This window comes from Podarcis vaucheri (genome assembly GCF_965113315.1).
Source record: "Podarcis vaucheri genome assembly, chromosome: 8".
In the NCBI taxonomy this organism is placed as follows: domain Eukaryota; kingdom Metazoa; phylum Chordata; class Lepidosauria; order Squamata; family Lacertidae; genus Podarcis; species Podarcis vaucheri.
This window is the reverse complement of record NC_138766.1, coordinates 27,492,633-27,505,999: the sequence shown is the minus strand read 5'-3', so window position 1 is coordinate 27,505,999 and position 13,367 is coordinate 27,492,633. Positions and strand designations below refer to the sequence as shown.

Sequence of the window (13,367 nt, the reverse complement as noted above, 5' to 3'; positions counted from 1 at the left end):
AGCCGGCGTACAGCTTCCGGGCAATGTGGCCAGCATGACTAAGCCGCTTTTGGCAAACCAGAGCAGTGCACAGAAACACCGTTTACCTTCCTGCCGGAGCCTTACCTATTTATCTACTTGCACTTTGACATGCTTTCGAACTGCTAGGTTGGCAGGAGCTGGGACCGAGCAATGGGAGCTCACCCCATCGCGGGGATTTGAACCACCAACCTTCTGATTGGCAAGTCCTAGGCTCTGTGGTTTAACCCACAGCGCCACCCGCGTCCCTTAGTAGATATATATAAGGACACAAATAACAGGATTCTGTACCTGAAGAAGCACTGGATGAGGGGTCAGCAAACATTTTCAGCAGGGGCCGGTCCACTGTCCCTCAGACCTTGTGGGGGACTGGACTATATTTTTTTAAAAAAATAATGAACCAATTCCTATGCCCCACAAATAACCCAGAGATGCATTTTAAATAAAAGGACACATTCTACTCATGTAAAAACATGCTGATTTGCAGATCATCCGCGGGCTGGATTTAGAAGGCAATTGGGCTAGATCCGGGCCCCGGGCCTTAGTTTGCTTACCGATGCACTAGATCATGAATCTTTTGCCACAATAAATATGTTACTCTTTAAGATGCTATAAAAATACAGTTTTTACTGCTACAAACTAACACTGATAAGCAGTGGAATTTATGCCTGAGTAGTTAGAAATTAGATGTTTACAAAAACAGATGTGTAACATAGGCTAGAGATACAAAGGAGACAACAAAATACAAAAATATATTCATTTATCATTTGATACATAGTCAATAAAATGATACTTAACATCTTTGTACATTTGTTTTCCCAGGTCTAACGATGACAGAGCTACAAGCAATCTCCAATTTGCCTTGAAATGTACTCAGATCAAACACTTATACAATCACTTTCAACATCAGACTAAAAACTTGTTTGTCTAATTATGTTCTTCAGATGGTTTCTACATTGCTTTCATGATAATTTGTCGAACTATTTTAAAACAAGCTTTCTGAATTTTAAGTGTGGTCTCCTCTCCTTTGTTTTTCACACTATTACATTAACGTAAGACTTCATAGAATCCTTCCTAAAAGCCACATGCTGGGCTTTGCAAGAGGGAAAATTTGACTCTGTGAAGTAGACCAGCATATGGTCTGTTCACGGAATCACTCCGAGTTACAGCCTGTCTTAAATACTGAAATGGAACAAAAGAGGTGAGTAGACCTCATCATGCTCATGGGGTGAATTACAAACAGAATGAGCAAATGGTGTGCATATGTTTGCATAAGTCTGAAATCCCCTCTCTCTCCCAGGCTTAAGCTCAGAGGGCCCTAAGCATATTTGGTCTCACAGAGCACTTATTGGAACATCAAACAGTCCCACCCTCAACCATATGCCAGGCAGGCCCATAGCTAGGACATTGGCATGGGAAGCAAGAGCGAATTTTACTTGCCTGCAGAAGATCATTATCTGTGTTTGAGGTGGGGGGCAGGGACTCAGCTTTCAGAATATTTTAAAAACAATGTGTGATCAAATGTTTACTATACTGTACGTTCACATAATTCATTGTTGCAAAACTATAAACATTCCAATAATCTTCAGAAAACGGAGTGAGCACTCAGCGCTGATTTCTTTAAGAATGGATACGTTTGATCTTCTTGCAGTCCATGGGACTTTCAAGAGTCTCCTCCAGCACCATAATTCAAAAGCATCAATTCAATCTTTCTCTAGAAAACTCAAAAGCATCAATTGATGCTTTTGAATTGATGCTTTTGAGTTTTATAGAAACTCACTATTCACCATCACCACAATAAAAGTGTAAAAGTGGTCAGTTGGATCTTGTAGTTGCTGGATGCAACAGGAGCAAGGAAAGGGTGGCTCAACCTAGACAGAAAAATATGCAGCCACTTTTTGTTTTCAATAACAGAGAAGTAGAGACAGTTGCTAGTCAGATTACTAGAGAAAAATGATGTTAATTCCTTCCAAGGATTTATTAGAGAATCATATTAATGATAATATTTTCTGCAGCCATTTTTGAACACACTATGAAATATTCCTGAAAGTAGAGACACACAGAGAGAAAGAAAGCTGTTAGCATTAACTTTTGTCTACTTTCCTGCTCAGAATTTGTTGACAGAGCAGAAGGACCTTCTCTGCAGGAGTCCTGATTCAAGGCAGATATAACACAAACTCAGAAGATTGCTCAAGAAGCAGGACAAAAGCCACATGGGAGAAAATAAAAATAAAAATGTATAGACATGCTAGATCAAAACAGAACCCCATCTAGGGAAAGATCAAGATGGTTGTCACCATTAACATTTAAAGCAGGTTTTTAGTAATTTAAAGCAGGATCAATCCACAGAATACTGTATGTAACGCTTAATGATATTGAAGATTAAAAACATATACCCCTGATGTGTCTCATAAATTCCTATGGGCCTGCTTCTCAGTGAGAGAACTAAACATGATAATTTAAAACTGTTCTAGGTTTCAAAAGCAGATAGGTTGATAGTGTAGTATTTGCCACTTCAACATATTCAAAATAATATCACCATAAAAATCACAGTCCAACATTAGCCATACTCAAGAGTAGACCCATTTAAAACAATGGGCATGATTAACCTGGGTCCACTGGGTGGAATTCAACATTGTGCCATGATGAACAATCCATTTGCGCAAGCCTTTCAGCTTCCCAGACAGACTGATTTCCCCTTTCTCCCTCCCCCCGCATGCTGTTCCCAACCCACCCAAGACAATTTCAGAGGGCACATGGTGGGAGAGGATGGGGTAAAAACCCAATTGTGCAAGTAGAAGTCCTTGTGTAAGACTTAACCACAGATGGAACTCATCAGATGAATCCCGTCCATTAATTTCAATGGGATAGATTGAAGTAGATTTCAGCTCCTTTTTCAGAAAAAAAGCTTTCTCATTCCTCAAATAACTTTTCATCATGAATGGTTGTTGTTTAGTCGTTTAGTCATGTCCGACTCTTCGTGACCCTATGGACCAGAGCACATCAGGCACTCCTGTCTTCCACTGCCTCCTGCAGCTTGGTCAAACTCATGCTGGTAGCTTTGAGAACACTGTCCAACCATCTCGTCCTCTGTCGTCCCTTTCTCCTTCTGCCCTTCATCTTTCCCAACATCAGGGTCTTTTCCAGGGAGTCTTCTCTTCTCATGAGGTGGCCAAAGTATTGGAGCCTCAGCTTCACAATCTGTCCTTCCAGTGAGCACTCAGGGCTGATTTCCTTCAGAATGGATGGGTTTGATCTTCTTGCAGTCTCAAGAGTCTCCTCCAGCACCATAATTCAAAAGCATCAATTATTCGCGACCAGCCTTCTTTATGGTCCAGCTCTCACTTCCATACATCACTACTGGGAAAACCATAGCTTTAACTATACGGACCTTTGTCAGCAAGATGATGTCTCTTCTTTTTAAGATGCTGTCTAGGTTTGTCATTGCTTTTCTCCCAAGAAGCAGGTGTCTTTTAATTTCGTGACTGCTGTCACCATCTGCAGTGATCATGGAGCCCAAGAAAGTAAAATCTCTCACTGCCTCTATTTCTTCCCCTTCTATTTGCCAGGAAGTGATGGGACCAGTGGCCATGATCTTCATTTTTTTGATGTTGAGCTTCAGAACATATTTTGCGCTCTCCTCTTTCACCCTCATTCTTTAATTCCTACTCACTTTCTGCCATCAAGGTTGTGTCATCTGCATATCTGAGGTTGTTGATATTACTTCCGGCAATTTTAATTTCAGCTTGGGATTCATCCAGGCCAGCCTTTCGCATGATGAATTCTGCATATAAATTAAAGGGCATCCTGATCAAATTTGCAGATGACACCAAACTGGGAGGGGTGGCTAACACCCCAGAGGACAGGATCACACTTCAAAACGACCTTGACAGATTAGAGAACTGGGCCAAAACAAACAAGATGAACTTTAACAGGGAGAAATGTAAAGTATTGCACTTGGGCAAAAAAAATGAGAGGCACAAATACAAGATGGGTGATACCTGGCTTGAGAGCAGTACATGTGAAAAGGATCTAGGAGTCTTGGTTGACCACAAACTTGACATGAGCCAACAGTGTGACGCGGCAGCTAAAAAAGCCAATGCAATTCTGGGCTGCATCAATAGGAGTATAGCATCTAGATCAAGGGAAGTAATAGTGCCACTGTATTCTGCTCTGGTCAGACCTCACCTGGAGTACTGTGTCCAGTTCTGGGCACCACAATTCAAGAAGGACACTGACAAACTGGAACGTGTCCAGAGGAGGGCAACCAAAATGGTCAAAGGCCTGGAAACGAGGCCTTATGAGGAACGGCTAAGGGAGCTGGGCATGTTTAGCCTGGAGAAGAGGAGGTTAAGGGGTGATATGATAGCCATGTTCAAATATATAAAAGGATGTCATATGGAGGAGGGAGAAAGGTTGTTTTCTGCTGCTCCAGAGAAGCAGACACGGAGCAATGGATCCAAACTACAAGAAAGAAGATTCCACCTAAACATTAGGAAGAACTTCCTGACAGTAAGAGCTGTTCGACAGTGGAATTTGCTGCCAAGGAGTGTGGTGGAGTCTCCTACTTTGGAGGTCTTTAAGCAGAGGCTTGACAACCATATGTCAGGAGTGCTCTGATGGTGTTTCCTGCTTGGCAGGGGGTTGGACTCGATGGCCCTTGTGGTCTATTCCAACTCTATGATTCTATGATTCTATGAAATAAGCAGGGAGGCAATATACAGCCTTGTCGTACTCCTTTCCCAATTTTGAACCAATCAGTTGTTCTATATCCAGTTCTAACTGTAGCTTCTTGTCCCACATAGAGATTTCTCAGGAGACAGATGAGGTGATCAAGCACTCCCATTTCTTTAAGAACTTGCCATAGTTTGCTGTGGTCAACACAGTCAAAGCCTTTGCATAGTCAATGAAGCAGAAGTAGATGAATGGTAAGAGATGACAATTATTCAGTAGCTCAACCTGTTTCCCAAAGTACTATAAACTAAACTATACGGTACGATACAATTCAAAATACTGTGTGCAGTACTCATGCCAGTGGGAAAGCAATGCAATAAATATTTGTAAACAAAACACTCTGAAATAAAGAAATGTCTGCCACAAGTATAAGGATGCATAGTTTGAATAGGAAGTAATTTTTCAGGCTAGTGAGTTTGTCACCAATTGTCAGCCAGATTAGCCACTTCACTGGAGTTTAGTGCATGCATAACAGAATATTACTGAACGCCACAAAGTTCCGCATGGGCCCTTTTTATCACCAGAATGAAGGTCATGATTTTGAAAATAAGCTCCACTTTAATGGCATACTTCCTTCCTTGTTAATGTTCAAAGATGCTTAATTGTTCTGCAAACGACAAAAATGAAAGCCCAATCTTGAGTGAATGCTAACACTTCAGCTTAGCTCAACTGCTGTTAACCACAGGATAAACACATCAGAAGACAATGACCAGATTGCAGGTCAACATGCATGCATGACTACTGCATGTTTAAAAAAAGAGAGAGAGATTTCCCATCATCGTGTTGCATTTTTGTTTTGTGGATAAGCAACAGATGCAATAAGAAAACTGACTATGGGGCAAAGTTTAGACAGGAAATAAATATGGTACGGTAATCACATTCATCTGATGTTCAGATAGAATTTCTACTTGCTTAATACCTACTAAAAGAGAAAGTACAAAGAAAAAAACCACAGGAGAAAAGTAATTAACCCCCCAAATGTGAAAAGCGTGGTATGTAGCTCTTATAACAATGTGTTCACCAGCTGCAAATGACCGTTTTTCAATCCTCCTAGAAAAGGGAAATGACAGTAGCAACGACAAGGAATATCCCTGTGCGAGCCATGCATGTTAAGTCAAATGAAGTTTTGCCTTTGATTTCAATCTGATAAGGATTACTCTCCAGTCCTATCCAGGTGCTGAGTCTCTTCTCATGATGAAGGTCATGTGAGGGAAGAGCGGAACAGCGCTGGCAAGCCTTGCTGCTTGGGTGCATCACCTTCCATTTGTTTACAACATGCCGGCCTCCACAAATAGGCCATGCGGAACAAGTTCATCCTTCAACTCATGGAGGCCCGTAAACAAGGGGAAGGTTCTGCACTGGAGGAGAAGGGGCTTGCCAGCATGCCTGTGCTCTCCCTCCCATCATTTTCATTACATAAAGGAACAGCACACCTGAACCTTGTGGGGAACACAGCCAAAATATATTGAAGTCATTCATTATTTTTAACTTCTTGGGAATCCATGCTCTGGCTGGTAAATGGCAATGCCAGTCAACGTGCCATATTGCCACTGACGGCACTATAACCAGCCAGAGCCTTAGGGGTTGTAGAATGTTGTGTGGACTGCCTGCTGCTTGAGCTTTTGATACTATGGGTCACAGTACCCTTCTGGATAGGCTCAGTGTGGGACGCAGTTGATATGTCAGAGCAGAGTACATGATCACCCACCCCTCCTCCTCTTCTGACAACATATTGTAAAAAAGGTTATGCGGAGAAATAGTGACTGGCCCAGGAAGCTTCATTGTTAAGTGGACCTGGTTCTTCCAGGTCTGATTCCAATATTGATTCCACTTTCTTGGTGCAGATTTATAGTGGTACAGTGGTGCCCCGCAAGACGAATGCCTCGCAAGACAGAAAACCCGCTAGACGAAAGGGTTTTCCGTTTTGGAGGTGAATCGCAAAACAAATTTCCTATGGGCTTGCTTCGCAAGATGAAAATGTCTTGCGAGTTCCTGCGGGGTCCCCCCCTTTTTCCCAAGCCGCTAAGCCGCTTATCAGCTGATCCGCTAAGCCGCTTAACAGCTGATCCGCTAAGCCGCTTATCAGCTGATCCGCTAAACCACTTATCAGCTGATCGCTAAGCCGCTAATAGCGCTAATCCGCTAAGCCGCTAATGTGCTTGCTTCGCAAGACGAAAAAACCGCAAGACAAAGAGACTCGCGGGACGGATTCTTTTCGTCTTGCGAGGCACCACTGTACCTCGGGTTAAGTACTTAATTTGTTCCGGAGGTCCGTACTTGACAGTACTGAAACTGTTCTTAACCTGAAGCACCACTTAAGCTAATGGGGCCTCCTGCTGCCGCCACACCGCCGGAGCACAATTTCTGTTCTCATCTTGAAGCAAAGTTCTTAACTCGAGGTACTATTTCTGGGTTAGCGGAGTCTGTAACCTGAAGCATATGTAACCTGAAGCGTATGTAACCCGAGGTACCACTGTATATAAATTTATAGCTGCATATATAGTTTATAGTTTATTACTGTTCATTCTCTATTCTGTCGTAAGGCAGGGTTTGGCAACATACCATATTTTTCGCCCTATAGGATGCACTTTTCCCCCTCCAAAAATGAAGGGGAAATCTGGGTGCGTCCTATGGGGCGAATGCAGGCTTTCGCTGAAGCTTGGAGAGCGACAGGGGTCAGTGTCCTATGGGACTAGGTGTGTCCTATGGGACGGAGCGTCCTATGGGACGAAAAATACGGTGATCTCCTCTATGGAATAACTTAATTGCAGAGTTTCCATAATTAGAGAAGCCTTCAAAAACATTTCTCTGTTGTTTGAAGCAGTCATCATCACAACAACGAATCTTATGATTGTTTAAAAAACAACAGTTGTCTTGAATATTCTTAGAACAGGGTGAGGTTGCAGGTTAGGACATGTTGGTCAACATGAGGGCACTACAACCTCTGGTTACGCCAGAGCTCAGTTGGTTAGGGCATGGCACTGATAATGTCAAAGTTGCAAGTTTGATCTCCGTATGGGACAGCTGCATATTCCTGCATTGCAAGGGGTTAAACTAAATGATTCACAGGATCCCTTCCAACTCTGCAGTTCTATGATTAAGCCCCCAAACCTGGCTCAGCCAAAGATACGGCAGCCTAAGTTGCTCATCTCAGCTGAGTTCAGGCTGGTATTAAGCCTCCAAAAAGCGTTTGGATGTGTGGAGGGAATGGGACCAGAGATGGGAGACTTAGGCTAGATCCTAAGACCATTCAGCCTGGTCATGTGACCTAGTAACCTGGCACAGAACACTATTTTAAAGGCTCGCTTTTCCTCCACCATGATCAGAGCAGCAGCAACCAGTCTCACTGCTGAATGGGGTTTGGATCTGGCTTAATTTATGCCTGCTTGCTTTACGCCAGCTTCTTGTACCTCTTGGATTGCTCCCTTGCACATCCTGAAAAACAGCTCTTGCTTGTGAGACTTTTCAGAACCCCTTTACTCCTTTAAAACATTTCTAGGCTGCTTCCCCCCCAAAACACCCAAAGCAGCTTACACAGAAGAAATGCAAATACTCTGAAGAACAGGCAAATCATGACCATTTCAGGCAAGGATAGCAAAAATGGAGATTAATGTGACTGTTCATTGCTTTTTTATGTTAATCTCAGCCCTTCAAGCAACGAATACTTTTGCTGCAGATCTATATGTAGAATTATATGAGGGAAAACCTCATAAATCTTTCCATAGGGTCCCCTCCACCTTTATTCACAGACAGCAGTCTGCTAAGAACTTTCGAGTGCCTTAGTGGTTTGAGGCTATCCTTACAATGCTGCTCTGATTTAATAAGATTAATGACAGAAAATTAGTCAAGACAAGTGTTTGCTTGTTTGGTTTATCCTGTTGGAGTTCAAATGAGAAGAGGGAAGTGTTTCCCCATCGTATTACTTAATTAGTAATAGGCAAAAGGAAGATAGAAAGGGGGGGAGAAAAGGTGTAATAGTTACGGGGGGAAATATTTGTAGCTGAAAGGTCTTCTTGTCAGCGCAAGGAACTGAATTAGAATCACTCTGAGGAATCTCATCATTCCAGAGTTTTCCTTGGCAGTAGTCGTGTTAAAAGAAAAAAAATGAACTAGATTTCAAAGATGAAAGTCTCACAGACAAAATTGCTTACATTTCACTTGTCAAAATTTCCTTTTCCTCATTGTTTCAGACCAACACAATGAAACACTGTTATCTTTGACATGGTAGATACACCACTGATTTTGATGTGGATTAAATGCCAACGCTAGGGGTAGCTTTGCAAATTAATACAATGAAATTAAAGCGACACATGGTCTCAGAAGTTTCAAACCAGTGATGGAGAACAGATATAGGTAAGGGCATTTTGTGTGTGTACTTTCTCCATGTCCATTCCCCCTTCCCTTTCTCTCACACTCTCCTATTTATACACACATACCTCATTCATTGTCCCATGCAATACTCATATTATGTACATAACATTCTCATTCATATGCACCAGGAATACCTTTGGATGTCATGGGACTACAACTCCCATCATCAATGTCTACTGGCCAATGTCTACTGATGGAGTTGGAGCTGAACAACATCTTTGGGCTCTATGTTCGTTATACAGCATATACAGAGCTTAACACCTGACCCATATCCCACCATTCTTGCCAACAGCATACAGCCCCATCTGTCTCTGTGTGTGCTCTGTTAGCGAAGTGGTAAAAAAAAGGGGTCTCCTTTGGTACAGTGGTTGCTTTTGCTGGATCAAGGAGTCTTTTGTCAGAGGAGGGGCACCAGCAACCCAGCCTGTCCTACAATCACCTTGGTTTTATTTTTTTAACAGAAATATGCAAGGAAGTAAACAAATAATACAAACAGAAGCAAGTGCTTCTGATCTCCCCAAAGTCTGCTGAAAACTCCTATACCTGGAGAAACCTAGAGCATGGGTAGGCAAACTAAGGCCCAGGGGCCAGGTCCGGCCCAATCACCTTTTAAATCCGGCCTGCGGATGGTCCAGGAATCAGCGTGTTTTTACATGAGTGGAATGTGTGCTTTTATTTAAAATGCATCTCTGGGTTATTTGTGGGGCCTGCCTGGTGTTTTTACATGAGTAGAATGTGTGCTTTTATTTAAAATGCACCTCTGGGTTATTTGTGGGGCATAGGAATTCATTCATTTCCCCCTCCAAAAAATATAGTCCGGCCCCGCACAAGGTCTGAGGGACAATGGACTGGCCCCCTGCTGAAAAAGTTTGCTGACCCTGACCTAGAGAAACCTGCAGTAGTCCCAAGGCAGACTGAAATGCCTCATATCATGGATGTCTAGCCTGTCTCCCTCACCTGATAAACCTTCTCCATAGCATCCTGATAGGAAGCCCAGAGTCTCTGCAAGAGTACCAATCTGGATGTCATAAGGTTCTATCACCAGGATTATACTTGGGAGGAAAGGAAGAGGGAGAAGATCCAGTTGCAAACAATGACCCAGCACATGACTCAGAGGTGCTAGCAGGGATGCTTGGCAGTGAGAATATCAGTCTCTTTGTCTGCTCTGGACCTTTGCCAAGTTCACAACTCCCTCGTGAGCTCTGCAAGTGCTTGTTCAATTGCTCATCTCCAGAAGTCGCTGCCTCAGTTCCTGCTCCAGTGCCCATTTGCTTTCGGAATGGAAATTTACTTGCCATTTGGAATCTGTGAAAAGCAAACCCCAAAACTGACAGCAGGTTCTGAGCAAATGAGGAAAATTGATTCTCTTTCTTGAGAAGAAGAAGAAGAGAAGAGTTTGGATTTGATATCCCGCTTTATCACTAACCGAAGGAGTCTCAAAGTGGCTAACATTCTCCTTTCCCTTCCTCCCCCACAACGAACACTCTGTGAGGTGAGTGGGGCTGAGAGACTCCAAAGAAGTGTGACCAGCCCAAGGTCACCCAGCAGCTGCATGTGGAGGAGAGGGGACACGAACCTGGTACATCAGATTATGAGTCTATCACTCTTAATCACTACACCACACTGGCTCTTGAGTCATCCATCCACCTACTGCTACAACAATGCAGTATGTAGCTGTTGTTGGACTACAGCTAGCTAGCAGGACCAGTGGTTGGGGATGATGGGGACTGTAGTCCAAAAGCAGCTAGAGACCCAAGTTTGGGAAAACCCACTTTAGATTTCAGTATCTGTACACAAAATTGTAATACCAAATATGAGAATGGCACACTTGGTTGTTGTCCCACAACTGTGAAAACTCCCTTGCCTTAGTCAAAACCTGTCTTTCCTGGATGTACACAAGACTCCCTTTGTTAGGCTGGATTTTAACATTTGGGATTAATCATATATGGGAGACCAGGGGCCAGATTCATCTAAGGAATGCAAAACTTATGTCTTTAAAGAGACCTGCCACGAGAGTTTTGATTTGTTCTTTGGCTTGGAATGGCGATTCTTTATGTGGACATTTGAATACTGTCACCTTCCCCTCAACCATCAAGTGAAAACCAAACATTTTTTTTAGTGCTTAATTGCACAATTTTAGGTACAGAGAGAACAGAGAATTCTGCCATTTTTTTGTTCTGGATATGAGTTGTCAACATATCTTCAAATAAGACTGAATGGAGGAAAAGGATAATACTGAAAGGCTTCAGGACATAATAAGAGAGAGCACGGTACATGAACAGAACTACTACATCACAGAGGTACAAATAGCCAAATAAAAGGATGTGAGCGAGAAATGGTCAACCAAAATTATTGCTGTTGTGTGTTCCTACTTACACAATCGTTTTCCCAATGTGCTGGAATGCCTTCTCCACAAATTCGCGGACACTGTGGACTTCCCCAGTAGCTATTACAAAGTCCTCTGGCTCATCCATTTGCAGCATTAGCCACATAGCCTGAAGAAAGATAAGTACATCCTAGTTTAGTTCATCTGTTACTGCTCTCCCATTTCATGCATTTTATTGTATTACCACTTAAAACAACCCAAAGCATTTTCAGTTAGCAGAATAGCACTTCAAGGAAAAGCAGTACCACTGCGGCAAATTATTTTCATAACATTAGAGGAAGAAATAATATAATATAGCCTAATTGGTTATAACTTCTCACTGCTCTATGGAAGATAATTTATTGATTTATGCATTTATAACCCCCCAAACGATCACAAGAATCAAGGGAATATACAGCTTATGACAATAAAATAAATGAAAGTATCCAGAAAACATCATTAAAAACACCAATAAAATCTCCATAAATGCCGATTTGTCAAAACAGAACATTTGTCAAAACAGTACAATTGTTAGAAGACATCTTAAAGAAGGAAGAAATGGTTCCCACCAAACTTCTAGTGGTAGGGTGTTCCACAGGTAGGGCCTGCCACAGTAAAGGCTTGGTTCGTAGCGAAGGCCTACTGAACCTCAGGGGTATGTGGAACCACCAGAAGTGCCCCATCAGAGGATCTCAATACACTTTATAAAAACCTTGCCCCATCCTACTGCATGGCTATACATCTCCCATTACTGGAATGCCTTTTTAACCCCTCCTTATTTAATTCTTCTGAAAATGTCAGGGTTAAAATGAGAAGTCGTATAAAGCTGTTCTTATCTTTCTTTCTTTTGAACACCCAAATGTTGTTCAAACATATATACAAGCATTCAGGAATACGGGTTCCCAACAGTGTCATCCCTCCTTGTACTGGGATTGGCAAAAATGCCCAAGTCATGAGTGAAACCGGCAGGAATGTCCCCGGGACAAAGCCACCATTTGCCCATGGACAAATGGACTGAGAAAATGCCTCCTAAAGATCTTAGAAACCAGAACAGATGGGTGTGAAGTTTCTCACTGCTGGACAGCAGAAATTCTTCACCCCAGCACACTTCTTTTTGTCCTGCCAAATGGCCTCACCTCCCAGCATATTTATTAGTTGGTTGGCTACCATTCCTCTTAACACCTTAGGATCAATTTAAACCAGCCACTGGACATCACAGGGATGAGGGGATTCTATTTGAAGGCGCATTTTTTGCTCAGGTTATAACTCAGTTATAACCTAGATATTAGGTTATAACTGAGATTGCAGCCCATAACTCAGTTCAACCTGTATTTCAGATATTTTCCAGGAGGTGGTAGTCTGTAATCTTGACACGTTTTGAGAGCTTACAAGAACCTTCACTCAGTAAATTACATTGGCAAAAAGTCATTTTTTAAAAAAAGGCATGTGACACCCTTGTTTTTGCAAAATCCAGATTCCACAACTGGAATAAATGAAGAAAATGAAGCACTGGGCATATGCCTTATTTGATTATTTGTTGTCTGTAGAAAACTACATTTTCTCTGGCCAAATACATGTCTGAAACTTATGTGAAGTTAAAAAATGTATACATGTAAATTTAGCTGCTTAAGGTGTAGTTATTTGACCTGCATTAACATAGCTAGCTGAACAAAAAGAAAACAAACTCGTGAAGACATTTTCGTAAAAGGCAAAATGCAAATAAACACAGAAACTTTCTTCTTCTAAATAAACAAAGAGTTTTGGAATGAATTACGAAGACATATCCTCTTTCACTGATTTTAATAGGTGGCAAAGTTGCATAACTGAGTCTGGTGGCTGTGCAGAGCTTTCAGGGCTAAATAGCTATGGCAGATGAAAG

The 13,367-nt window shown here is 42.2% G+C and overlaps 1 protein-coding gene across 1 annotated transcript in view; it reads right to left on the bottom strand.

Moving 5' to 3' along the window:
- GMDS (GDP-mannose 4,6-dehydratase) overlaps positions 1-13,367 on the bottom strand; it is a 294,024-nt gene that overhangs the window by 74,343 nt on the left and 206,314 nt on the right. The window contains exon 8 of the mRNA XM_082234602.1: positions 11,500-11,618. Within this exon, the coding sequence (XP_082090728.1) occupies positions 11,500-11,618 (119 nt within the window). The remainder of the gene's footprint in view (positions 1-11,499; positions 11,619-13,367) is intronic.